At 42.5% G+C, this 26,943-nt stretch overlaps 1 protein-coding gene across 2 annotated transcripts; it reads right to left on the bottom strand.

Moving 5' to 3' along the window:
* Positions 1-4,041: 4,041 nt before the first annotated feature.
* VLDLR (very low density lipoprotein receptor) lies at positions 4,042-26,943 on the bottom strand. 2 transcript variants are annotated; one of them, XM_077817619.1, is made up of 19 exons: positions 26,656-26,943; positions 19,458-19,577; positions 16,446-16,568; positions 15,190-15,312; positions 13,560-13,931; positions 13,268-13,390; positions 13,053-13,175; positions 12,432-12,551; positions 12,224-12,349; positions 11,454-11,625; positions 10,756-10,980; positions 10,350-10,468; positions 9,523-9,662; positions 9,002-9,143; positions 8,457-8,603; positions 6,926-7,015; positions 6,270-6,347; positions 5,541-5,713; positions 4,042-4,661 (listed from the first exon to the last, which is right to left on the bottom strand). In XM_077817619.1, the coding sequence occupies exons 1-19, from the start codon at positions 26,732-26,734 to the stop codon at positions 4,626-4,628; spliced, it is 2,631 nt and encodes an 876-aa protein (XP_077673745.1). In that variant the 5' UTR covers positions 26,735-26,943; the 3' UTR covers positions 4,042-4,625. The 2 variants fall into 2 exon arrangements, with proteins under 2 accessions (XP_077673745.1, XP_077673746.1); XM_077817620.1 differs by lacking the exon at positions 6,926-7,015 and having other exon boundaries at positions 26,656-26,877.

The raw sequence follows: 26,943 nt of genomic DNA, 5'->3' as shown, positions 1-26,943 counted from the left end.
AGAGGAGGTCAGGATGAGACTGTTGACATCAACATTCTTGCTGTTGGTAGTAGCAGAGCTTCTCTGTGGTAGATTTTCAGGAGGCGGCTTGATGAAGACACAGCATTGAAGCATAAGATTCCAGATGAATGACTAATTTTTCAACCTAGTTATTTACTTCCCAGCCCTCTGAGTACCTAATTTTCATAATGACTACTGTTTTATCAGCTGTATAGAAGGTAGATTTGTCTGTTTTGACTAACTGACATGGGATTGCAAGGGGTTTATATGAGCATGTTGTTTCTGCAAACTATTGTGAACAATCCTGGCCAATGGGCTCCCTGCATGTATCATTTAAGCTGTTTACCAGCTAAAAACCTGTTCAAGTGCAAGGTGAAATACTGCCAAATTGACATGAAAACAGAAATACCAAAAAAGCAAAGACTAGAAGGCTGTTGGCCTGCACAAAGGAAGCTGTTCAAAGGGAAGCAATACTTGGTTTTGTGTGAAAAATAATGTCATGCTGGTTTTTATAGTAGAGGAAGCCTGGCTACATTCAGGTCTTTTCCAAAACAATGTAAAGAGGAGACATTACAGCTAGATGGAAAGTGCAGAGAGAACCAAAATGGAGTTAAATAGTCCTTTACAGAGCCAGTTAGTCTAGTTTCTTGACATCTGAATAGAGATGTTTAGTAAGACAAGAGGTTCCTATTGATTAAGGCCAAGTTCATGTTTCTGCTTATGTGGATCTACAACTTCAATGTTAAATATCCATAAACTGGGACAATTCCATTTGTTAGCACTAGGGAGTTCTGTAGCTGCTGCTATGACATTTAGCGGTAACTCAGGCTTATCCAGACTGGAGAAGTTAATTCTTCCATTCTAATATTGCCCATGCCATTCTTCCCCCCAGGTCAGAACTTTCTATTTAAGCAGGTTAGTCAAGGGATTAGATATTTAACTCATTCTCATGATGGGCCCAGGCTTCCTGTGAGATAGGTGAAGTAGGTTTTGGGCTTTTTTTTAAACATTCCCTCCCCCCGAAACAAACCCAAGTGGACAAGGAACATTACTCATTTACAAGTTTTATCCTTCCTTTGTTACTTCATCCTTGTGTACTAGATGACTGTATTTGTTTGCTATTATCCAGTTGGGTAGTCCTACTTGTAGTCTGTAAATGACAAGAACTGCCTGGTCCCAGCTCTTTCCTGTTGAGGACTGCATTCTTTACGCATTTAAACTGAATTAGCGGATATAGTATTCTTATTCTGAATCAAGAGCTAGTGTTGAGAGTCTTAAGATGAAGTAGTCGTCTGGAAAGGTTAGATAGGAGGAAAGTAGGCCTTTCACTTGGCATAGTGAGATTTGAAGCAATGCATCAGTTGATTTGTGGTAAATTTAGGGGAATTATTTGTGACTAAGGTCAAGTCATACTTGGGGGTGTGAAAAATCTACTCCCAAGCAATACAATCTAGCAACCTTAACCGCTAGGCAGTGCTAGGTCAGTGGGAGAGCTGCTTCCACTGACATAACTCTACCTCCATGAGAGATGGTAGCTAAGCTGATGGGCAAGTGCTCTCCTGGTGGCTTAGAGCATCTACAGCAGCTGGGCTACTGCAAGTTTGTAGTATAGAGCTGCCCTGAGAACAGTCATTCACCTTTGTTAACCTAACACTAGGCCAGTTTCTGGCATTTCAAAGTGAAGAAAGACACCCCTGCATGGGACTAGTGTTGAGCCCTGCAGGGTGACTGGCCTCCTGTGGGGCCTTTTGCTGTAATGGCCAAGGTGGGTAGTGTGGAAGAAGGACTAAAGTAGTTTTATGCTTTAAAGAAAAACTTCAGATTCAATTACCATGGAGATTTGTGCCCAGCAAGTCACTAGATCATAATGCTCCATTTCAGAGCTAGTTACAAATTCATTTTAAGTTTTGCTATGAGCATTAAGTGAAACTAGAGTTTTGTAGACCAAGTAAAAGGTTTATGCATAAAGACCCTCTAAAAAAAAGGTATGGTCTCATTGGATGGAGCCATTTTAGTTTAAGACTGTTATGGAAGTCTTCCATTCAGCTCTACTCTACATTTGAGTTAGATCAGACACAACAAGGTATGGCAGTAAAGGTGCAAAGCAGCTAGTAGTCTGCTCTTCTAGAGATACTTTAAGGGTGCTGGCCCTAGTACCATGCTGCATTTATATATGCACACTGGTGCTAGACACCCCTTATGGGCAAGGTTTCCAAGCTTTGTTGTCCAGCTACCTTTGCATGGAAGCCAGTTTTAAGGGATGCTATTCAGGACCTTTTGGAGTTCAGGCTACTTAAGCAGAATTTCAGGCTGACTTTCAACAATTGCACATTACAGATTTGCCCATATTTCCAGCTGCTGCTCTTATGAGAGATCAATGTGATCTACCCCCAAACAGCTAAAAATGATCTGCCATGTCACTTTAGACTAAGTTTGTGCCACACTCTCTTGCTACAGACAAAAAGTGAAGTACTTGAAGCATTTGAATGGCTTTGTCCTGAATCAAAAGTTGTAAGAGGGCAAATTATGCAGAATTAATGGATTTGCCTACAAAAGAAAATTGTTCAGCAGTTTGAGCTTTTGTATCTATATGCAGTAAAGCTTCTACCTATCCTTACCCAAGCCAGGCTACCCAAGCAAAGTCCCACAGGTCTTGAGTTGTAGGGAGAAAAGCCATGGAGTGAAATATGAACACATGAATGCAGGGGTGAGCAAAATGTGGCCTGCCAGGCTCCTTGGCTGCCCCCTTACAAATCACTGAGACAAAAACCTGGGGCAAAGTGGGATGCTCAGTCAGGCTGCCTGCTCCTGGCATGTCTGTGTGCCAGGAGGGTGGGGGAAAGCAGATCTCAGTATGCTACCCCCAGCACCATCCTCACAGTTCCCACTGACTAGAAACTGGCCAATAGGAGCTGTGGGGGTGGTGCCTGCAGACACTGGTAGTGCACAGAGACCCAATGCCTCCCCTCTCACCAAGGGGTGTGCAAGTATGCCAGTGCCAGCAGCTAGCTAGCTTCTTCTGGGAGTGGCATGGGGCCACAGCAGGCAGCCTCCCTGAGCAGCCCACTGTGCTAAATGCCTCCTGGCCAGAGCCTGCACCTCATACCTCCTCCTGCACCCAACCCCCTGCTCCAGGTCAGAACGCCTCTTGTACCTAAATTCCCTCCCAGACCCTGCACCCCACCCTGCCCCAGCCTGGAGCCCCCTCCTGCACCTAAACTCCTTCCCAGCACCTACACCCCCTCCATTAATATAGTGGGGCAAGATTCATGGAGTAGCCCCCCTGCAAAAATTGCCCACCCCTGCACTAGCTGCTATAAGCCAAGTTTGCTGCATGCCAAGAACTTAGATAGTGCCATCAGCAATGCTATACCTTATGCTAAGACAGCAATGAAAGCCCTCAATGTGATGGATTTAAGGTAACTAGATTTGACTTCCCCAGAGGTCAGTTCTACAGTTAGCAGCTCCATCTTGAACTGTACCCTTACATTGCAACATTAGTAGAGTGCATAAAGTGCAGAGATCTGGCAGGTGCCTTAGCTATTTGGGATACTGTCAAAACAGATAAGGTTTCTAATTTTCCAGTATATTTTTAGACCAACTTTCCCAATTTGAGTTTTAGGGTAGAAAGAATATTTCTTCTTGTTTTAGGCCAGAGGTGGGCCTACTATGGCCTGCAGGACTGTCCTGCCTGGCCCTTGAGCCCCCAGCCCTCCCCTGCTGTCCCCATAGCCACACCAGCTCTGGCAGGGCTGTGAGCTCCTGCTGCTCTGAGCTGCATGGTAAGGGGCAGGGAGGTTGGATAAGGGGCAGTCAGGGACAAGTAGCAGGGTTGTTAGAGGTTTTGAGGGGCACAGCCTTCCCTACCCAACCCTGCATATAGTTCTACACTCTGATATGGCCCTTGGGCCAAAAAAAGTTTGCCCACCCCTGCTTTAGGCTCACAAGGAAAGGAGCCAAGATTTAAGTGACTTATCTAGCTGAGACCAAGATACTGCTTTAATTCCAGTGTGTATAATAAGGTTCACTGAATATGACGAGTCACTTTGTTTTAATTTTAGCATTTAACTTTACAGTGGTTTTGATAAAGAGCATTCATCCTCTGTACAGCCCTAAGGTGGCACAGGCAGGAAAGATTCACAATTCACATACAAAATTACTTATGTTTACAAATTTTTGGCAATTTATCTGAATAACCCGTTTTCTCCTATTGCCATTGACCCAACCATTGAAAAAAGTTTACAATAATTTACATCTGAAATATTTCAAAGTGCTTAATAGTGATTGTTCAGGAATATTTACAAGTGGCCTATACAAATATGTACAGGTGGTACACTACAGCACAAGTTGTTCCTGGAATATGGCTTTCTATGGAAAGTGCTTTAAATAGTTGGTCAGTGGTAGTACTGACAAATTCAAGGGTTACAGATAACTAGTAACCATCAAAAGCGGATTTGTGGACAGATATTTACAGAGTTCTGGTAATTTGTATAAGATATTTACACAAGCTTGCTCCACACATTCAGAAGGTTTCTTCATTTCTTCCATCTTGGAAGAATCTTCAGCTACTTGCCTGTTACCATCCCAAAGAGTGTAGAGCATAAGTAGATTGCCAACTAGGGTATTCAAGCTAGATCATCATCTGTGCTTACAACAGATATCTGTATGGAAGGAGCAAATGTGTGTTAAAAGCAAGTCTTGGGTTGCAAGACAAGTCTACTCATACTGTGCAAGAGTCTGCTCACATCATTTGCAAGATCTGTCCTGTCTAGAGACAGACAATTTGTATCTTTGCAAGATTTAATTTTAGGTTTATCTTTGGAAAAAGGCAAGCTAGAGCTACATTACAACATAAAACACTGCTTTAAGTCTGACATCTAAAGCATATTGCACTTAAAGCTATTTATAACTAAAGTCTAGTGTTGAGTGTATTTTTGGTAGCTGAAGTGATGAATCCAGGCTTGCAGCTCTGCATGTTGCTAGAACCACTAGACATGCTAGAATCACCTACCCTCCCAAAATATGTAGGGCACTGGCCTCACTTCACCTGCCAATTAATATTGGTAAAAGGGACATTGTAGAGGGACCCCTGCTTATAGTAACTAACTTGTTGGTAAGCCATTCAAATGTATGGCAAACATCCCTGCTGCAGTCTTAGATTTCTCAAGGCTCACTTGAGAGAAAGCCCAATGCCTTACAGCTCTATGTACCAAGTATCTCCCAGGAATTCTACATGCTGCCTGCCATGCTGGCAATCCTGGTCTCAGTTGCCCAAAAAGTAGTATATCATAACTGCTGTGGCATTATTTTTTGCCACATTCAGCCCAATGCTCTGGCTATGGGTCTTCCTTTGGTCTCCTACTGAAGTATAGGAAGGAGGCTGTCAGGTCTAAAGTGGAGATCATGCCTTCCAACTGTGTTATAGGAAGGTTGGCCAAGTTTGTCAGGAGCGAACCAAGTCAATCTTTGGCAATTTGAGATTAAAGAATGTGATCTCCAGCTGCTATTTTGACTCATTTAGAAGCCACATCTGTACTTACTGCAGGGTAAGTGTGTCCTACTGAACTGCTGTGTCTCCCAATATCAATAGTGAGGTCTTCTTCAGTGGTTTTCAAGTAGACAGGATTGTCAAAATTCATGCTTTTCATATTCTTGTGTTGCCAGTTACGCCACATGAAGTAGCCACCTGCTGCTGCTGCCAGTGCCAGTAATACTGCAATAAAGGAGACAAATCATGATTTGTCAACATCCAGCTAGAATGATCTAGTGAGCCAAGCCAAACCAGTCCTGGGGCAATCAAGTTTTAGTTCCGTCTATGGGTGCAAGCCATTGCCAGCCAGAAGCTAGTTTTCCCCTCAATGGAATTTTTAGAACAGGCTTGTGTTGCTATATTTGTTCTAGTTGCATCCTCACCCTACTATAAGGCATGTTACCATGCAATGACTGTTTTAGGACTACTAAATAGGATAGCAGCAGATTAAGTGATAATGCTCAAGACTTTAATGATTAAGTCTTTACAAGTGCATGGTCCCCTTTTGTATGGGATGTCAGGAACAGGGAGTAGTTGTAGATGGGCTTAGTGCCTAGTTTTGAAACTCTTAAAACTGACATTGCCACTAGCATTGACATCACAGAAGGTCATGTTCTGCTTTTGACACCATCTATTTTGATGGATGTTTCCCCCCCAGATGGTCAATCCCTTGGAATGGCCTTGAGTTGTACCCAGCTACTTAAAGTCTTAAGTAGAGACTGCACCCAAGTATACTTACCCAGAGGAAGAATAGCCCAGGCAGCTGAAGTGCCTTTGTCAGAACTGACTTCTGACACTGCACTGCTGAAATTATGTCCTGGAAGAGGAACACATACAATCTCATGTATTATTTACTGCTAGGCTGGCAGAATTTAGTCCTAGGCTACCAGCTTCCTCAGACCATAGCTAAGAGTCCCCTTGTCTAGACTCCTGGTTCAGTGAGTGAAGTAAAGAATGCATTCTAGAGCAGTACTACTCAAAGTGGTGGTCCATGGACTGGTGCTGGTCTGTGATCCATCAGCTGCCAGTCTGTGCCCATGTTGGAAAAAAAATTGCTAGTCCCCCACAGATAGCTTGAGAAGCACTGTTCTGGAGATTGTAGCCCACTAAGTACTCTTCCACTTTCTGCAGTTGCATGAATTTGGATTTCCTAGGAAAAAAATCTTGCTGGTAACTTGCATGTCCAACATGAGATGCTGGGACGTCACAAGATGACACATGCTAGAACTAGCTTTAACAGTCTCACTTGCCATTTGAGTGATGTGAAGGCTGACCAACATGTTTCCTGATTGCATGCACAGGTTTAGCATGTTTGTGCTAGCTGTCTGAGACCAGTTTGTGTACCTGCTCAGTCATTGTAATGCATGATTGAAAGTGAGTTATTGGGACCAATACCTCCAGGAACTGGTCCAACAGTTGGCGGTTTTTCTGTTGTGCTGGTATCTTTTGTCTCAATGTAAGCCACAGTAGTTCCAGTACCTGAAACTGGTTATAAATCAAGAACGCAGTTAATCCTGAAGTTCTGAAACAGCTTGCCATTAAGTGGTGGTTGTGAGTGCTTAGCAGATGGTAGAATGGTCATGCAGCTTTTAGATTTTACTAGACAAGATCTTGACTGAGGATTTTGATAGGTTTACTCTGCTAGGAAGTTGGTCTCAGCTGCTAGGGTTTTTTTGCACTCAAATCTGATGCTTTGGGAAGTATGGTTAGACAGTTTTAGAAGCCAATAGCTTGCAGCAGAAGTTTAATACTCCTAGATTTTAGGATCCATCAATTTTCACTGAAAAGAAAGCTTTGAAACAAGTCAGCCAGATTTCTGGTGTTGCTGGTAGTTATCCAAAGCTGTAAAATGTAAGCTAGGTAGCCACTGTGTTTGACAGGACATTCAGAGGTTTTGCTCACTCCTCTGATTACTTCTGAAATCAGGAGTCATACAGGGATGAGTTTTTGGAGTGCTGATCATGAACTCTAGCAGAATGTCACATTAAGTAGCAATGTACACATTGTATAGTGTGCTTGAACTAGTTCAGGTTCCTCTGGCCATTTAAGGAGCACCTACAGGAATTACTGTACAATAGCTTTGCCTGCCATGTAACTGCAGTCTGAGGGCTATTCAATGAGTTAGACTAACTGAGCAGGAGATTGTTAACTAACAGAGTACGAACCTATTCTACTTTAGCACTTACCTGCTGTTGTCTGAAGCATAAATGAATCCTCCAGTTAAAAATGCTAGGACCTCCCCCCAAAGCCTGTACCCATTAATGTAACTCCTCTAACTAATCAAACAAGTTAAGCTAGTGATTCTCAACCAGAAGTACATGTACTCCCTGGAAGGCCTCTGCATACCCCCAGGGGTATATCAACTCATCTAGATAGTTGCCTAGTTTTACAGGCCACACAAAGCACTAGTGAAGTCAGTACTAACTACAATTTTATACAGACAAGAAAAAAGCAATTTTGTAATAGTGTGCAGTGATGCATGTCTTTACACATCTGATTTTGTAAGCAAGTAGTTTAAGTGAGGTGAAATATGCAGTATGCAAGAAGACTCTTGAAGGGGGTACAGTAGACTGGAAATGTGGAGAACCACTGAATTAGGCAAGATGTGTGGAAGGCTCTAAAAAAGAGCCAGCTATCTAGTAGCTCAGTCAGCTCCCCCCACTCTGATGGAATGCACAAGGTCTGATCATAGTATATGGTGATGAATATGCAAAAGCCAGGCACAGACTTGCAGGTAGTACAGTCATTGCAAGAGTTTGCATTTTGTTCGAATGCCACAGTTTAAGTCCCCAAATAAATGCTAATCATGTAGCAACAGTGGAGCCTTAAATCCACTGTTGGGGAGACCATTACTGTACGAGTCTTGATTGCACAAGAGTCCCTTATTAGGTACCCCTCTACAGTAATTTCAGCGTTGTCACTATACCTTTACACCTTAGGCCATCATCTTGCAGGTTGTATCCAGTAGGACATGCGCAGGCATACTTTGGAGAGTGTTCGTTTATCTGAGGAGCAGGCAGGCACAGATACTCACAGCCACCATTCTTCATGGTCTCATCACACCAATTCTTGCCTGTTGACACAAGTCAAATTTAAAGTAGACCAGTGCTTTAGTCTGGCAGACAATTGTTTAGTGTTGTTACATGGCAGAGGATATACTGCCTGTCCATACAGGACAGGATGGTTTCTAGGCCATGGAAATCAAGCCATGCAGCAGCACAATATACAGCTTTGCTCTTTACAGGGGACCTTGGAGCAGAAGTAGCAGCCCTGGACAGCCCACCTGCACCACCACCTCTGCTGTAGTGCTGGCTCTGCTTAGTGTGCTTTTTGCCCAATCAGATTGGAGCTCTTCCACCTCACTCCCCTAGATGGGGATTTTCTAGGCTTCAGTACCTACCTGATTTAATAGCAGCAAGGCAGAGGTTCATAGTATGAAAGTCTAACATTGCCACAGTTTAGATCTGTTACCTGTGGGTTGAACAAGCTCGTGATACACAATGATATCCTGAGCATTGTTGAGGTTGTTCACTAGTGTAGCCAATTCAGATCCTGTAAATTTATTGGCACCATAGACTGCTTCATTCTCTCCATCAATCCAGTAGACACGGTCCTAGGAGATAAAGTTATTGCATCCTATTACAGTTGGCACCAGTTTGGTTTGTCCATTACCAGGGATGGTTTAGTTGTCCCCTGTGCATGGTAAATCCAACTTAGTGAGTGCAAGTACTCTGAAGTATTGATGCAGTTCAGCTAGATTAGGATGACTCACATTATTGCTGAGGCAACATGAAATCGTTAAACTTATAACTAGCCTTAGTGGGGAATATATTCAGTTTTGTATTTGCTACTCTGCCTCAGTAGAGAGGCTACAGTAATCCCCTTGCAGTAGCTTTTCTGCAGTCTCATTTATTAGACTCTTGCTGTACCCTGCCACTCCAAAGGGAGCCTACAGTCAGTTCCCTACTGGATGCTTGGATACTTATTCTCACCTCAAATATTGTTAGAGCAAGAGGATGAGCAAGAAATTCGTGAGATTTTAACACAATCCTACGATCCTGGCCATTCAGATCCACACTGGACAGCATATGTAGCTTTGAATCAAGCCAGTAAAGGCGGCTTTTTATAAGATCTAGAAGGAAAGAAGTTGCATTTTAGTACACTGAATCTGATCACAAGCATGTGTTACCTGGAAAACCTCACCCCTGATATTGCCTTGGGGGTGTGTGGATACTTAACTTTGGTTTAGTAAGTGCTGACAAGTGCCACCTAGAGTGCATGTACACTTGGCTTCCACTAGTAGGTTTCCTCGCATGAAGAAAAAGGAGGTACTAATTTACCTATCAGAAGGCAGCTGCATCACCACAGCACTACCTGGATTGATGTTCCCTGGGTGAAGAGTGTAGCCTTATGATTAGGGCAAGTGTTTATCAATGATAATCCATGCATTGGGGCTACCTCATGAATGGTGTAGCCTTTTATCTGACGCATCTGCTATGGGTCAAGCTACAAGCCAACTGTCATTAATGGGGAGGACACTTGAAATGACTGCCAATGCTTTGACCAAAGCTGGTCATTTTATAGACTTGGAAGTTTGAATGCATAGTGCCTAGAAGCCATGGCTGCACAATAGCCATGGCTGTGTCCTAGTGTGTTCAATGCCTTTTCATTGTTACCATGTTAATGTGAACTTCCACAAGTTTTCCAGGGAATCTTGACTTGCAAACTGAGATTCCTTCTTAAAGAGCTAGTGACTTCAGTATTTCTGAAAGGCATTTTGGGCTCACAGGGAAGTTAATTTTGTAAGAACATGAAATACCTAGTGCAATTCCATTAGGCCACTGGATCTCTGTTGTCACCAGCTGCTGTCTACCAAGTCCATTCATTCCTGCCTTTTCTATTTTGGCTGGTTCACCCCAGTCAGACCAGTACATAAAGCTGTAAAGAGACAAGTCATTAGGCATCTGCAGTTTAGCTATATTGTAATATACTTTAACATGTAAGCAGCAATACTAGCTTGTATGTATTATAGCTACAGGAAGGCCTGGAATTGATCCACACACTATGGCTTGATAGAAGACTGAGCACACTGGAGTATGCTTGGCTCAACTTGTCACCTTCAAATGGTTATCAGCTTTCAGCTTACTGTTTTGTAGTTTGCTTACAAATCTAGGTTAGTATAGTACCAAGAGGACTTGGCATTAGTTGTACAGTGTAATGCTCACCCAGAGAGGGGATCCACGGCTATGGAGGCGGGCTCTCTTAGGTCTGTATTAAACAGGATCTTTCTTTTGGCACCATCAAGGCTAGCCACCGAGATACTCTTTAAAGCGGAATCAGTCCAGTAGATGTTCTTATAGACCCAGTCAACAGCAATTGCTGCAGGACTGTGTACATTGCTTATGATTTTTAAGTGTTTGCCCACCTTGTCACGACTATCAAGTGAGGCACTGGAAGAGAAAAAGGGATAAAATTTAGTCTGTTTCAACCACTGCACACTAGAGATGTGCCAGTTAAGCCAATAGCTGTCTAGAGGTATAATTACTTCAAATCATGAACACAAGAATTCTGTAGCTAGCCTTGAAATTGAAAGATGTTTTTAAACTAGACTGAAGTTGTTTGCTGCCCTTTGTTCAAAATTTAGTTCAAAAGGTCAGAACAGTTGGCTTCAGAATGTGCTCATACTTCGGCTGCAACTCCAACTTCAGTAGAGTACATGCACAGCTTTGAGTAAGAGTATCCCACTGCACAGGCTATGGTTGACTTCAAGGCTATGGTTACTGAAGTTAGGAATTCTAGAGAAATTTGAGCTGTAGACAGGAGAGAATGCTTGTCTGACTTAAGTCAGACAGTGACTGGCTAAAGAGCTACAACTTCAGGAGGACAAACACTTAGGATGAAAGTTTGAAGCAGGTAGGTTTACCTGAAAATTGCTTTTTGGCTGAAGTCAGCCCAAAAGAGTTTATGCTCAGCAATGTCAGCATCTAGAGCTACAGTGTTTCTTAGCTGCTCTACTAATTGGAGGTATTCTTTCCTTTCCAGGCCAATCTTCCTGATGTCCCGACGATTAGTGAAAATCAGACATGGTTCTTTTCCTGAAAGAGGATTTAGAAGTTACTTGCAGTTCTAGGTTGAACCAAGTCATTCTTAGTATACCAGTGTCATCCCAGACATTTAGAAGCTTTGAGTACAGTGTTAGAACAGGAGTCTAGTGGCCACCACATGCAGAGATATTAGTAGATCTTACAAGCTTCAGCCTCCATTGGCTCCTATGCATTAAGTGCTTAGAGGGACCTCTCCTGCAGTTTATAGCTCAACATGAAAGATTGCCCCCAGTGTCTTCAATATTCAAGATTACTGAAGGATTAAAAAGGAAAAAAAAAAAAGAGTACTGTGCTCAATTAAATGCCTCTGAAAGAGAGAACGACGGTACAAATGACTTGTTGCCGTGAGGTCTTCAGCCTCTGTGCTCTTAATAGCAGAGGTGGATTTAGCAAATCCTTGAACCCAATTTGTTAGGTAGAGTTTAATTGGCCCTTTAGTGTATTTGCTATGGGGAGCCATGTACTGTAGACCACCAGCCAGGTGCAGTAACTCTGGTGTACCTTTGTCAGCCTCTTTAGAGGTAATCTTTTCTTATATTTCTAATGCTTTTGGGCTCTTGATAAATTGGAGTATGCTAGTTGTACTTACCTACTGCCTTGCACACTCCAGTAGCTAGATCCATTTGATAGCCATGGCTACATTCACATTTGTAGCCTCCTTTTAAGTTAATACAGATTTGACTGCAGATCCCAGGATTCTGGCATTCATCAATATCTAAGACAGACTGTAAAGTTAGTCTTGAAACAAGAACAAGACAACTACCTCATTTAGGTGTCAGGATGGTAGTGGTACTTGCCTCCACATGTTTTCCTGTTTATCAGTTCAAACCCAGCTGGGCAGTCACATTCATACCCAATAACTAGGTCTCTGCAGATATGAGAGCATCCACCATTGTTCACCAGGCATTCATTCAAGTCTGGAATAGAGTTAGAGACCCAGAAACAGTTGTGGCAATTTAACTGAAATCTCAGGCAGTGCATGCCTATCTAAGTTAGATTAGACCAGAAATTCAAGTATGGCCAAGATTCCCTTTGCAGACACTTAAGAGTCCTATAGGGCATGTTGGTGCTTATGTGGACATGTAGCTAGTTCTGCAAGTACATCAAGTGAGCTAACTGCAGATTTCAGCTATGAGAAGCTCAGTGCTATTTGGAGCTAGTGTTTCTGTACTATGTTTTACAGTTATCTGCAGCCTGGTTCATGACTAAGCATAAAGCAGCACACTAGTCAATTCAGTTGTTAGAAGATGTAGGCAAGTCACTGTTCAGTTCTAACTAAAGAAAGATCCTTTAGTCTTTAACTAGAGTCTCCCAACCATGGAGAGTTACTTACTAAAGGCATTTGCACTCTGATTCTTGCAGACAAGACTCAGTTAATCTCAAGTCTGAGTGACATTCCAAGTAGGTGGCTCACTTACTGCATTCCTTGAGGGGTTCATCACTCCAGTCCTGGCAGTCTTGCTGCTGATTACACACTTTGCTGATGTCTATGCATTCCCCACTTCTGCACTTGAATTTGCCAGGTCCAGAGCACTGATTGACTGTCAAGATAATGGGAGGGAAAGGGCCATTAGATAAAAGTCTAGAAAGCCCTGTTATAAACAAGAGTTTCATCATTTAGTTCTGTATTTACCATTTTTACAGTTGACTTCATCAGTTCCATCTAGACAGTCTCTTACACCATTGCATTGCCTGCTACCGTGGATACAATTCCCATCTTCACATTTGAACTGGTCTGGTCTACAAGTCCGGGAAGCTGAAGAGAAGTGCTGCAGAGTTAGAACCCTGAAGGTCTTGGAGACTAAGTTATAGAAGTAATCAAAGCCTTAAGATGTTTTGGAAGAGCCAGTGACTGAACTAGGGAAGAGGTAATGAGTTGGAATTGTACAGTCCCTGTTAAAAGGGACTGTACAACAATTACTTACGGCAGTTTGTTTCATCACTTCCATCCTTGCAGTCTGAGTCTCCATCGCACCACCACTTCTTGTGAATACATTCTCCTGAGCCACATTGTACTTCACTAGGAAAACACTTCACAGGATGCGCAGGCTGGCGGCCACATTGCTCTAGAGATTCATCTGACTGGTCTGAACAGTCTGCATCATCATCACATACCCAGCTAATAGGGATACAGCTAGAACTTTTACATTGAAATTCATGTGCTCCACAAGTAGGTGGTGTGCAGTCCAGTTCATCAGTACCATCACTGCAGTCATCTTGGCCATTACAGACAAAGTTTTTGGAGATGCATTGCCCGCTGGAGCAAGTGAACTCTGCTGGGCTACAAGTTATATTGCCTGGTAATAGAGAGGGAGTACAATTAGTGTCAGGATTTTAGACATATGTCTACACCATCTACAGCAGGTTCTTAACTTTGTTGACCTAACTCAAGTTATTCTACAAAGGGGTAGTGGTGAAGGTCACTTATGCAAGCATTTACTTCAGAAATTCCAGTCAGCCACAGCAGTCATTAAAACTATTGGTATTCTGTTAGGTTTGTGTCCCATATTTGGGAATTCTATTAATGTACACTTATATAAACCTTTAAGATTTAGACACTATGCCCAGCTTCAGAGTAGAGACACTTACAGTATCAAGTCAGAGGACTTTTGTTTTAGAAAGTGAGCTTCTGGCACTTGCAGATCCTCTGTGCATTTTGTTGGGTTGAAGAGGCATTCAGTGATGCCAGCATGACATGTGGGTTGGTTCTTGAACATGTGACTGGAGGGCAGTGGGGAAGAGAGTAGGAAGTTCTGCTCTGCACACTTCCTTTGAAAGTACAGTCTAAGGGAAAGCTAGATTTTAGTATCATCTTTGGTGACATCTATGTTAAGAAAATAAGCTGCTGTCTAAATCTAGGGATAGAGCCCTTTTAGTACATGTTTAGGGGGAATTTGTTAGTGTAGCAGCTAAAGCCTCTTAGCAGATGGCTTTACAGAACAGCAGATTTATGAAGTCCAAATGACAGGGGACTGCCATGTGAGTATTACAGTACTGAGTGGATCACCACTAAGCAAATTACATTTAGTTTTGCTCTCCAGTGAACTGTATAATAGTTAGGATAGCTCAAGAAGTTTTTGCTTTGAGTCTTGAGAGCTATTAAAGCAATCATTGCTAATTCATTCCATTGCTTGGAGTGTATGCATTTGGAGAGAGAATGGGTTACTACTTAGCCACTGCAGAGAGAATCTGAATTCTAGTTTGAATACCTAACTACCAGATTTCACATTAGGGAGGCAGTGTCCTTGCTTAGAGGCATTTATTTTAGCCTTTTAAATGGGTCTTATATTAGACCCATAGTAGCACTTACAAGTGTAGTACTGACCATATAAACAGAACAAGTTTTAAAATCACTTATAGCAAGTTCAACTGAACAGGACTGGGAAGAGCAGAGTTTGATTGTATGATGTGACTACAATCAGACACTCCAGTTAAGTTTACAGAAGTTCTAGTTCTAAGAGCACCAGTTGGCTACCCTACACAGCTAGTTCATCTTCAGGCCAAGTACATTTGGGAAAAAAAGCTACAGAGGTTACCATTTGTTTCTTCCCTTACCACAGTTCTCTTCATCTTCACCACTGTCACAGTCATTTTCACCATCACATTTCCAGGACAGAGGGATACACTGAGTTGATCGAGGACCACAGCTGATTTCATTTACCCGGCATGTTCTCATGTCTATTGTGGAGTGGATTGGGGAGAGAGGTCAGTTTCAAGAGCTACTTAGGAGGTCTAGAGTTTAGGTTTTAAAGATTCTACTGAAAGCAGTTTAGGATTCAGACAAGTGCTTAAATCCAGATATTGCTTTTCTGTGAAAGTGTAAAGCTGCAGTAAGTGGACTACATTTCACTTGTCATGGACAATGACAACTGTAGTCAGTTCTAATACTTTGACCATTAGAAATGGTCATTCTGAGAAGGGCTTCATGTCTTTCTAGGAGAGGAAGAATGGTTTTATCTGGGCTATGGAATTAGAGGTTACCATCAGCATAATTCATAAGGTATTTCTGATGTCTATCTGTATGGCACATGTAGTTATTTTAGAGTTACTGTTTCATTCTCAGGGGAGGTGTGAGAGGGTAGCGTTAAGTTAGTTAAGAAGGCAGTTAAGTCTGCATGTGCAGTCGCATGCAAGTGTTTGAAATTTTTCCTCAGACTTTCCCTTCATTAATACTGTAGCAATGGGTACATGAACTGACTTTCAGGTGCAGCCAGGGCCATGTGGTACCCTTTAGAGGGCTGTATTCACAATCAAGAGGGCTAGAAACTGAGTCAAGGTTCTCTACTCTGGTTCCCATAATGAAGTTAGAGTCTACAGAATGCATCAAGGGCAGGATGACAAGGCAATTCCAGGACATGCTCGAACGTCTTCAGACATTCTATTACAGATATCCCTGTTATATTTCCACATAAAAGGAAATCCTGAGCAGCTTTAATAGCCCATAGGTCTGGCTAGGATTACAGAGAGGTAGTTTACAGGGGGCTTTATGCAGCTACATTAATTGATTGGACACTGAAGTTTTTCCCCTGTTCCTGATGAGATATCTGTAACTCTGAAGACTAATTCTTTGAAGGGGCTTGCAAAGAGGCTGACAATACTGTACTAGCCTGAAGTCAAGGGTAAATTGGGGGGGTGCGGGAGAAGAGCTCAAGTAGCAGGTATATGCAACTGATTGCTTATACTAAGATGCTAGCTTTAAACCTAGAGTTATGATGACATGCTAAAAGCTAGACAGTTTTTGGTTGAGAGATTTCAGTTTCCTGCTCAGATTATTTTAATTTGATTGTCAGCACAATGATAGGCTCACTCACGGCACAGTTCAGGGCTTTCATCAGATCCATCTTCACAGTCTGGGTCCCCGTCACACTGCCACCTGTTAGGGACACACTGACCACTGTTGCACACAAAGTCAGATTCAGTGCAGGTTGTCTTCACTGTGAAGAAAGAGTCCCAGTATGTTTGTTTAACTGCAAACTAGATCTTGCAAGAAGTACAATTATATTTTAACAGCTAATCTCCTAGGATTATCAAGAAACTTAGTCTTTAGATGCAACAACTGTTTTACTGCAAGCCTAATAGATGTTTAGGATACTTAACTCCTGTGTTACAGAGTGAACTTCTGGAGAATTGTACCAATATATACTTCAGCTATAAGTGGTGAGATATTATGGCTTTTACATCTTCCAAAGAATTGCCACTGAGCATTATCTTCACTCCTCCCTGCAAAGCTGCTTTATAAAACACTAGTAATTGGAGTATGTTGGATGCAAAGCAAGTGGTCTTTTCAAAGAGTCCAAGCTATTAGAGTAAGCTTGGGTACAAGCAGATGTCTTGCATTTGTAAGATTATAATGCACACATACAGCAATCTTGCCAATATTTGTGGCCAACAATTCGTAAGTGTTGAGTTGATCAGAGTGGGGAAGGAACCTTGACATCCACTGAAGGCTAGGGTACAGATGTGGGGACCTACATGAAAACCTCCTAACCTTATCTTTACCAGCTTAGGTCAAAACTTCCAAAATATTCCACCCTTTGTCCTTGGATTGGCCGCTACCACCAAACAGCTACTGGTTACTGGGGAAGAGCTGTTTGGAACGTCTTTCCCCACAAATACTTCCCGAAACCTTGCACCCTACTTCCTGGACAAGGTATGGTAAAAAGCCTCACCAATTTGCATAGGTGAGCACAGATCCAAACCCTTGGATCTGAGAACAATGAAAAAGCATTCAGTTTTCTTACAAGATGACTTAATAGAAATAGGAGTAAATAGAAGTAAAGAAATCCCCTCTGTAAAGTCAGGATGGTAGATACCTTACAGGGTAATTAGATTCAAAATAGAGAATCCCTCTAGGCAAAACCTTAAGTTACAAAAAAGATAGACAGAAATAGTTATTCTATTCAGCACAATTCTTTTCTCAGCCATTTAAAGAAATCTAATATATACCTAGCTAGCTTACTAAAAGTTCTAAGACTCCATTCCTGTTCTATCCCCGACAAAAGCAGCATATAGACAGAGACCCTTTGTTTCTCTCCCTCCTCCCAGCTTTTGAAAGTATCTTGTCTCCTCATTGGTCATTTTGGTCAGGTGCCAGCAAGGTTACCTTTAGCTTCTTAAGCCTTTACAGGTGAGAGGAGTTTTCCTCTAGTGAGGAGGGATTTTAAAGGGGTTTACCCTTCCCTTTATATTTATGGGAGTGGACATCTTAGATTTAAGTCCAAATTTTGGAGTCTAGATTAGGTTGAAATAGTAACAGGCAAGAATTTTAAGTTGCACACAAGAGGGACTTCAATAAAGTCTGACTGAATTAGAGTTGTTTTCACCTCTGAATTACAGTTTAAAACAGTATATAAAAGTCACTTCCCAACCAAGCTACTAAGTACTTAGTAATGAAAAGGTCTTTTGGTCTTTTTTGTACTTCAACTTTACTTTTAAGAGGACAGCCTCAGCCCTGCAAGAGAAGTCTAGTTTGTTAGTGAAGATGTTACTTTAAATGAGAGACCTGATATTCAAAGGTATGGGGAAGGTGAAGGGAGTTGCAATCAGTCATTCATATTTGTTTCAAGTGAGATATGGTACAACTGACATTAAGAATAATCTGACCAAGATGTCTGCTGAAAAACAGTAGGCGTAGCAGGTGTAGCCACTGTAGGTTACATGTTTGCTGGTAGATGAAATTTAATTTCCCCTAATGTGGTGCTCTGAGACTTAAACTGTCAACTCTTGCATTTGAGGAGCTAAATCTGCAATAGATTAGAGTGTTCCTCTTTTGCACAGGAAATTCAATTCAGCCCTGTAACAAATGCAAGCATTGTATTTAGTGATTAGCCAACATATGATTAGACATGGTGGAAATTGGATACCAGGGGAATTTAATACTACCTGATTTGCTAGAGGAAGGAAATGGAGGCTGTAATCCATAATGATTACTTCACTGATTAATATTAATCAGTTATGATTTTAGAAGATAAATCCAACTGAGTTAACAGGTTCTTGAAGGCAGAGTTGCACTGCAGTGGTAAACTGGTTTTAAATTGAACTATGTAGATAGTTCAGAGGGACACAGCAGGAGAAAGCAAGGAACACAGCATTCTAGCTAGTTCTCCCCCTTTTCAGCTCCATGGGTGTCAAGGGATTGGTGACCAAATGGTCTAGGACTGCACAGGCAGCAGCTGTAAGGAGCTCAGGACAGAAGGAAGCTGAGTAGTTCTTGTCAGTTTCCTTTTACAACCCTTTTCCTCTAATTAGATTGTCCTGGACAAAGCAAAAGCTATGGAACACTACGGCAGTCAGAGCATATTTGGAAAGAGGGGTATCCCTAAAGGTGCTTCATTGGGTGCCCCATGAGGCTACTTTGGGTATTGATATTTTAGCTGTCCAACCATCTAGGTAGGTAGTTCAGTTTTAGTCATATCAGAGACTGACAGCTTTAGTGTCAAATTTGAGTACATCTTAAGTGAGGTCTTTATAGCCATGGGAGGGGTCAATTAACTTTGACTAGACAGAACAAGTTGCTTTGAGGTTCAGCTAGAAGGGTACTATAGCTGCCTGGACTCAGTCCTGCAGAAGCCTGAATGCAAGCTTTAAAGCTACACCTGTGAGAGAATACACAATTCTTGAGCATGACTGAGATGCCATTAGATTTGGATATCCTATAAAACCTTGGTTTGAGCCTGTTGACTCTACTGCCTCCCTCTGCCTGGCTCACTCACCACTAGCCAGATATTGGTATTAGTGGAACTCTTCTCCTAAGCTATGCTTTGTTATGCCCCTTCAATGGAGTGTTTACTCAAGGAACACTTTGCAGTTGCACAAGGGCTTACCACAGGAGCTCTCATCACTGCCATCAGAACAGTCTTCATCTCCATCACACTTCCATAACAGAGTTATACAGCGTCCATTACTACACTGGAATTGAGATTCTTCACATTTTGCTCTTGCACCTGGGATTAAGAAAGTCAGTTTAGTCAAGCTACTATAGCTACATTTTACTGATGTGTCAGGTTAGCACTGGAAGCTTTTGATCAGGACAGTGGGACAAGAACTGAATCCCTTGTTTCACAGAGGCTGCGATGTCAATAAGAATGCTTAGATGTTCATTAGCTTAGATCAGTGGTTCTCAACCAAGGGTACACATACCCCCAGGAGACCCGAGTACTCTCAGGGGCACATCAACTCATCTAGATATTTGATTATTTTACAACAGGCTACATAAAAGCACAAGCAAAGTTGTACAAACTAAAATTTCCACACAGACAATGACTTGTTTCTACTTCTCTATATACATGCTATACACTGAAAAGTACAATATTCATATTCCAATTGACTTTTTATAACTAAATGGTAAAAAAAGCAATTTGTCAGTAATAATGTGCTGTGACTTTTGTATTAAGTCTGATTTTGTAAGCAAGTAGCTTAAAGGAGGTAAACTTAGAAGTATGCAAGACAGCTACCTGAAAGTGGCACACTAGACTGAAGTTTGAGAGCCACTGGCTTTGATCACTAATAGTGCATCATTTGTGTCTGTTGCTGTAGTCATTTCAGGCCAGTGAAGTGTCACAAGACTGGGTTATCGACACCACATTTGAACCAGGAATTTAGTAGAGAAGTTTCCTGACAGTTGCCAAAAGGCCAGAGACTTAGAATGGTGCAGATGCTAAAGGACTGCAGTCATTGTCTTGCAGTTTGCAAGACAATACTTGTTTCAGGGATTTTAGATACAAGATACTTCTGTAGTAGAGCCTGTGTGTTTTACTCAGATGGAAGAAAGCCTCTTCATATGCCTTTTCTACTCAGAAGCAAAATCAGTTAGTGTGTGGGAAAGATTGCCTGCTCTGACCTCAAATGCAAGAGTGTCTCACTCTATCACTGAACTATACAAGAGTTCATTTGACAGTTCTGGACAATATTTATTAATCAGACTGTTTGGTAGAGTCAAATTTAGTGGGTTGAAATCCACTAAGCCTAGGAAGTTTCAAGGACTGGTCACATACAGTTATGTTCTCCATGCCAGTATCTCATGTTACCTCACTCTATGGCAAAAATAGACACTGTTTCCAACACAACACATTTGCCCTTGCAATGAGACTGACAGCTGTGGCAATTCATAGACAATCCCATGATGCTTTAGTGAAAGATAATGTTACCAGTTTGAGAGGTGAGCTTCTTTACCAGATCCTGATAAGTTACATGAAGGTTACATGAAGTTTACATGACCACATCCTTACTATGTGGACAGCACCCCAGCATCAAGTTCAGTTTTAGCATGTGTTGATGACTAAGGAATAGGTGCAAGTCCTTCTCCCCAAAGAATACTCAATGCTTAGGGTGGGGAGGGGACATATGGTCTTAGTATTAAGTTACAGCACTCTTAAGTTTTAATCATTAAGAGTTCAAAATAAGTGTTGTGCCTCATCCAGACCTTGTCTGTACATGGGCAGCTCAGTTTGTTAGATTTCCTTTGTTTCCCTAATTTTTGGGTTGTTTTAGTTAGAAGCTTGTAGTTTGTCAATCCATTTGAAGGCAATACTTCAAAAGTCAGAGTAAGACACCATTAGTTTTATTTTCTGCACTAGAATTGTTTGCCAAGTGTTTGATTTAGAGAAAGATGGGCACAAATGTTTACAGCTCTGTTATGATGGATATCTGTTACAGATATGTATTCCATTTGCAAGCTGGAATCAGCTACAGCTTTCTGTACATGTTTCATAAGTATGTTTTCCCAATACAACTTGTTCTAGTTAAGCTGAATGACCCTATTCCTCATAGGAGGTTCACATCATGCCATACAGACATGGATATCAAATCAGTATCAACTTCAGTACAACAGCTGTCTTTTGAGCAGTTGCACAAGCACAAGGTTTGTCTCATGTGCTTACATGCATTACATTTATGTCTTAAGGTCTAGAGAAGTGACTATAGCATGATGCAAGACTCCTGCTTCTCTTGTTTGTTGCATCATTTGCTAAGTTGCCCTGATGCCAAGAAAAAGTTAGAAGGCATCTATTTTTAGCTTTTTCAAAAAAGCTCACCATTTGTTGTTTGTAATCTACTTTAAGCAGAAAATGCAAGCCAGCATACCAAGTCTCTTCAATTATACCATAAGAGTACAGTCAACTTGCTGACTTAGAGTAAGTCCACTACATAACACTGGATGGCCATCAACTTGCCACCAGGTGGTCCCAGAAGTACTGGCAGAACAAATTTGGTGAGGGCAAGTGCAGGCTCCCTGCAGAAAACTAATGTTGTCAATACATGCTGTGCTGCCCAATGCCAGCCTACATTAAGAAGCTATTGTATTTCAAGTTTTGTATGCAAGTTGTCTTTCAGAGTTTCAACATCTGACAAGCAGATGAAACTAGATTAGTGTTTGACTAGATCTGTCAGGACATCTCATTTTATAGGAGTGTTACAGTAGTAAAATACCAATTAAACTGAACTGATTTAATAGGCAGATCTTTTGCTATGATTATCTACTCCAGCCTTGCATGTTGTGCAGAAGTTCAGCCATACAGTCTGTTCTTCACCATGAGAATGGTGGGTGATGAAGGATCTTTTACTCACTTAGATTGCCCTGCCTGGAATTATGAGTTTTGTACAGTTGACTTATTCTATCATAAATTAAGCCAACAAACAGTCTAGAAGTCAACACTATCACTTTGGTCAGTCAAATGTGATCTTTAAAGCAAGTTTTCAGATGCTTAGGTGGAGTCCACTGCCAGCAGTCTTGTTTTGTTAGGGATTGTAGGTACTTAATTATTGCACAGCATTCCTTACAGAGATTTCAGATTTTGAAAACTTTAAGAATGGCCTGATCCAGGCTTAAACTTCATTTGAGGAATATCTTATTTCTTCACTATTGCTTGTTTACATAGGATGTTTTGAGTCTCACTGATGTACAGTTTCCTTGCACTTATGCCTTGTTTACACTTTGTTATGGCAGTGTAGCAATACTGGCAAGCCTTTAATGTAGAGAGGAGAAAAGAGGTCCTTTTGTTGACATAGCTTGTTTTGCTAGGGAGAACTGATATCAGCTATAATGGCCAAAGGCTCTTATGCCGTTATTACCACACTTAAGCTGTGCAGGCAAAAGCCCTAGTGATGTCAGACTTTCTTCCTGCAATGTAAAATACCTATGCTGCCAAGACTTAGGCCTGGCCTAAACTCACATGAGACAGTGATTCAAAGATTAAGGATGCTCACTCCCAAAGAAGTTTAGAAAGATTGCAAGACAGTTTTAGAAGTGGAGTGACTAGTTAAAATCTCGATAATAGGATATTCATTTCCTGCCAGAAGTATACAAACTATGAAGCTGCTTTCTAGCTACTGCAGTGTTAATCTTTAATTTTAGTTTGATATTTTATATTTGATATTTCAGTCTTGATTCTCAATATCTTAAGCGTTAATCACTTTGAGTAGAGAGAGAAGTTAGTCAGAGGCAAACATGCTATTGTTTGGGGCAGATGAAGATCATGACAGGTCTCTAATCTAGCATGAGAGTTCCATAGTGTTTTGGGAACAGTCATTCCCATGCCAAAATGGGATCATTCAAGAAAAAAAGCTTAACAGCAAGTTTTAAATACCACATTCAGAAAGCATGCCTAGTTGCGGATGCAACAACTCTTGTGACATCTGCATTATTCTACATAAGTCTGCATTTCAGCATTTAACTCTAGAGGAAATTTAATCACTTGATATGTCAGTTTGGTAGTACTATTGCTTAAATGATGAACTTACAACCCTGAACTTAATCACTATTGCTGCAGTGATTAAGTTCAGGGTTGTAAGTTCATCATTTAAGCAATAGTACTACCAGTCTATAGTAGTAGTAAGTTAGTAGTTAATCTTTACTATTTTTAGGAAATGTTTTGTTCCAAGAGACTTCCAGCATTAGGGCTCTGAACCAGCTACACTTTGAACAACTTAATCTAGTCATTTTGGTGTAGAACAAGAATAGGAATGGCCTGCACCCCCAGAGGAGCAGTCAAGTTAAGCACCAGTGTCTGCATTTTGGTCTTTAGACAGAACTACTTGTCCTTAGCTCTGCCACTGTCCCAGTGTGACAATCCTTTTACCTTGTATTTCTTCCTCCACCCTGGATTTGTTACATACTAGATACTGCTATCTAATGCAGAGAGTTTGCCTAGTACTTTGAGAATGGGTTCTGCAAAGCGCTACAAGTAGTTGGCTAGCAACTGTAACCTAGAAGCAGAAGTTGCTGATTATATTGGGACATAGGTATGAAAGGGCAAGATCACATCTTTAGTGTTTTAAGTACTTAGATATTACAGATCATACTCCAAATCTGGATGCATGAGCCCCTTTACCTTAAAGGTTTCAGAGTAGCAGCCATGTTAGTCTATCTGCAAAAAGAAAAAAGGAGTACTTGTGGTACCTTAGAGACTAACCAATTTGTGCCTAAGCTTTCGTGAGCTACACAAGTACCCCTTTTTTCTTTTAACCTTAAGGGTTATTCATACAGTATGTCTATATCAACCACATTCCCACAAATCTACATCCTTGTAGCAGGAAGCTCAAGGAGAAAGGTTACTGTTGATTTGTCTGTTCCTTACAAAGCAAGAAAGGAAGACTTACTTGCACCATGTACCTATTAGAAATCAGTCCAGTCCTATACGTCCTCTCAGAGTGCATGTATTCCTAATTTCACAAACAGTAAATTAGCAGCATACGTTGTTCTGGGCAAATTGCTGCCTCTGTTCCTATTTAAGGGGCTGTATGACCAAGATGTTCAATTTTTCAGAGATTTTGGAAAAGCAAAGCTAATTTCATCTGAGGCTGAGATATTGCTGTAGTGGTCATATATAAAAGAACGTGCTGACACCACTTTGCAGTACATATCGCAAAATGCTGTGGAGGAAGCTCAAGCAGGAGTCTAGTTTGTCTTCCCTGAGGACTGTCATGTACCGCTCTGGAAGAAAAGAGTCTGTTCTTAGAAGTGACAGTTATGAGGGCCAAATAACCTGATTACAGTAAGAACCAGAATTGGGGACCTATCAAAGTAGGCTTTAAAAAAGTAATGGGTAATCCCCTCCAGGGCAGTTCTTATCAAATTGCCTCAGTTGGTTTCAGCCTAAGCCACTTCGGTTGTAGTTTTACATAGCTAAGCCCCTTTATTGTCTGCACAGTGGGCAAGCAAGAGGACCCTTGGTGGGAAGCAGGTTCTAGAAACTGTTGCTGCAGCATTTAGGAGGCCCACATGGAGCAGAAGTCTTCCTCAGTTACAATATTGAGTATCCTCATGATGGTCAGGCACTCCCCTTTCTGTAGGGGAAACTGACCTCCCCCAAGTCCCCTCCCCACCCAATTGGGAGCCTGCTGTGAGCAGAGGGGCTCAGTGCTTTTGTTAAGGTCATGCTTTGTAACAGTGATATCACTGTTACCACTCAAGATTAGTAATGAGCATTGTTTCTTTCCACTTTGTATATGGTGGAGGGAATATTAATTATATGCTCTTCCCTTTATCCCTGGGAGCAGTTCTAGCTACTTCATGTTTTCTCTTTGGCAAGGAGCTTGAGTGTTGTCCCAAGTGCTGATACTGACTAAGGAGATCAGCTTGGAAGTGTTGACTATGCCCATTTTCTGAAAGAAGGAATAGCTACCGCCAGTGTCAGCAAGGCCTCTGATAAGAGTGACGAGTGGCATTTTCTAAAATGTCTTCTCCCCCCACTAACCCACCGTTTCCTGATCCTAACAATCTCTCAAGTTAGCTAGTACATGCAGCAGCTAGTACGTTTCCAGACAACAAATGCAAGTCAGGGGAACCCTAATTGATGGTTGTTAGCATCTTGACTGGATATCTAGTTGGCTGACCAATCGCTAAGGTGTCATTGCAAATGTTTGCTTTTTTGGTTTAGGCAACTAGCATATGAGGTTTAGCAGCTATAGGCAGAAGAGCGGTTTTGTGTGTGTTTGTTTAAGAGAGAGGAGAGGCTCACCGACATAGCCCGAGTTTGTGACTTTAAACTCAAAGTTCACCCCTGCCCCCACAATGTCAGCCAAAAGAGCATTTACACAAAATTAGAAACTGCAGCTGGCCTGAGCTGGGGCCAGTGTCACTAGCTACTAGAGTAGCACAGGAACGACCAGACACCACCTGGGAGATACCCATCCAGTATGTGGCTATATTAGCTAGTTCATAAGTGCACACACCGCTCTTCCCCAGGCCCCCATTATGCAATCCATTCAGCCTCTTTCCCCACACCCAATCATCCTACAGCTGGAGTAAGGAGTAATTATCCAAGTATAATTGGCCCCAGTTATTGGGTGATGAGTACTATGAACCCTGCCATGCTTTTTGCAGGGATTGTAAATAGAGTAAAATCCTGTAATGGGCTCTTACAAGACTTTGTCATTTCCTCAACGCCTATTGTTCAGCAAGCAAGCTAATCAAGCCATAAGGATTGGGACCCACCTACCACTGATTCACCGCAAGTGGGGCAGTCCCCTGTTGGCAGGCCCAGGTTTGACAGGGAACCATTCCTCTCCCACGTAGGGGGAGAGGGAGGGATAATCCCCTCCCTAAACTAGTCCTCTGCCTAGGTCTTTAGGCCACAGGGCTCCGGCTTTCCCCATGCCCTGCACGCTCAGGAGCGACCAGATCCCTGTGCTTGTTACTCGGCTACTGAGTTATGGAGGAGGAGCAGCTCCTCCACCACTCCTCTTTCCCTGCGTGGGCCCCCCCACAGCGGGTCACGAGCCTGCCTGAGAGCGCTCGCGCGCCCTGCTCTCCTCCGCTAGGACCCTCTGGAGGCAGCAGCCCAGTAACCTGCATGCGGGTGGACTGAAGGCGTGATTCCCCGGCACGCGCCGGGGGTGGGGAAGGGAACTAAATCCCCGTTGTCCCCGAAGAGGTGCCTCACGTGAAAACGGGCTCAGTGTCAATTCAACAGCACAGTCCCCCCCGCCGCCTCCCCCACCCCCCGGGCCGAGGCACACAAGGGAGGCGGGGAGGGAAGAGGGACACCCAATAAAAGCGCCCCGAGCCCCACCATCGCTACTCACCGCGCACAGCGCCGCGCTCGCCCAGCAGCCAGCAGAGCGCCGCCAGGAGCCAGAGCCCCCGGAGCGAGGACGTGCCCATCGTGTGCACCAGCTGCTGCGCGCACAAGTTAGCAGCCTCCGCGGAGGTGGAGCGAGGGGAGCTTCCCGGTTTTCGGCACCTTGCCCGGCCGCCTGCAGGGAAGGCGGCTCCGGCAGGAGAGAGGGGAAGCACGCGCGCTGGCCCGGGCTGGTGGGGAGCAGCGAGCCGGAGACATGCACAAGGGGGAGGGTGTCCCCACGACGCTCTTA

Source organism: Eretmochelys imbricata, chromosome 5 (assembly GCF_965152235.1).
Source record: "Eretmochelys imbricata isolate rEreImb1 chromosome 5, rEreImb1.hap1, whole genome shotgun sequence".
In the NCBI taxonomy this organism is placed as follows: domain Eukaryota; kingdom Metazoa; phylum Chordata; order Testudines; family Cheloniidae; genus Eretmochelys; species Eretmochelys imbricata.
This window is presented reverse-complemented; position numbering and strand designations above follow the sequence as displayed.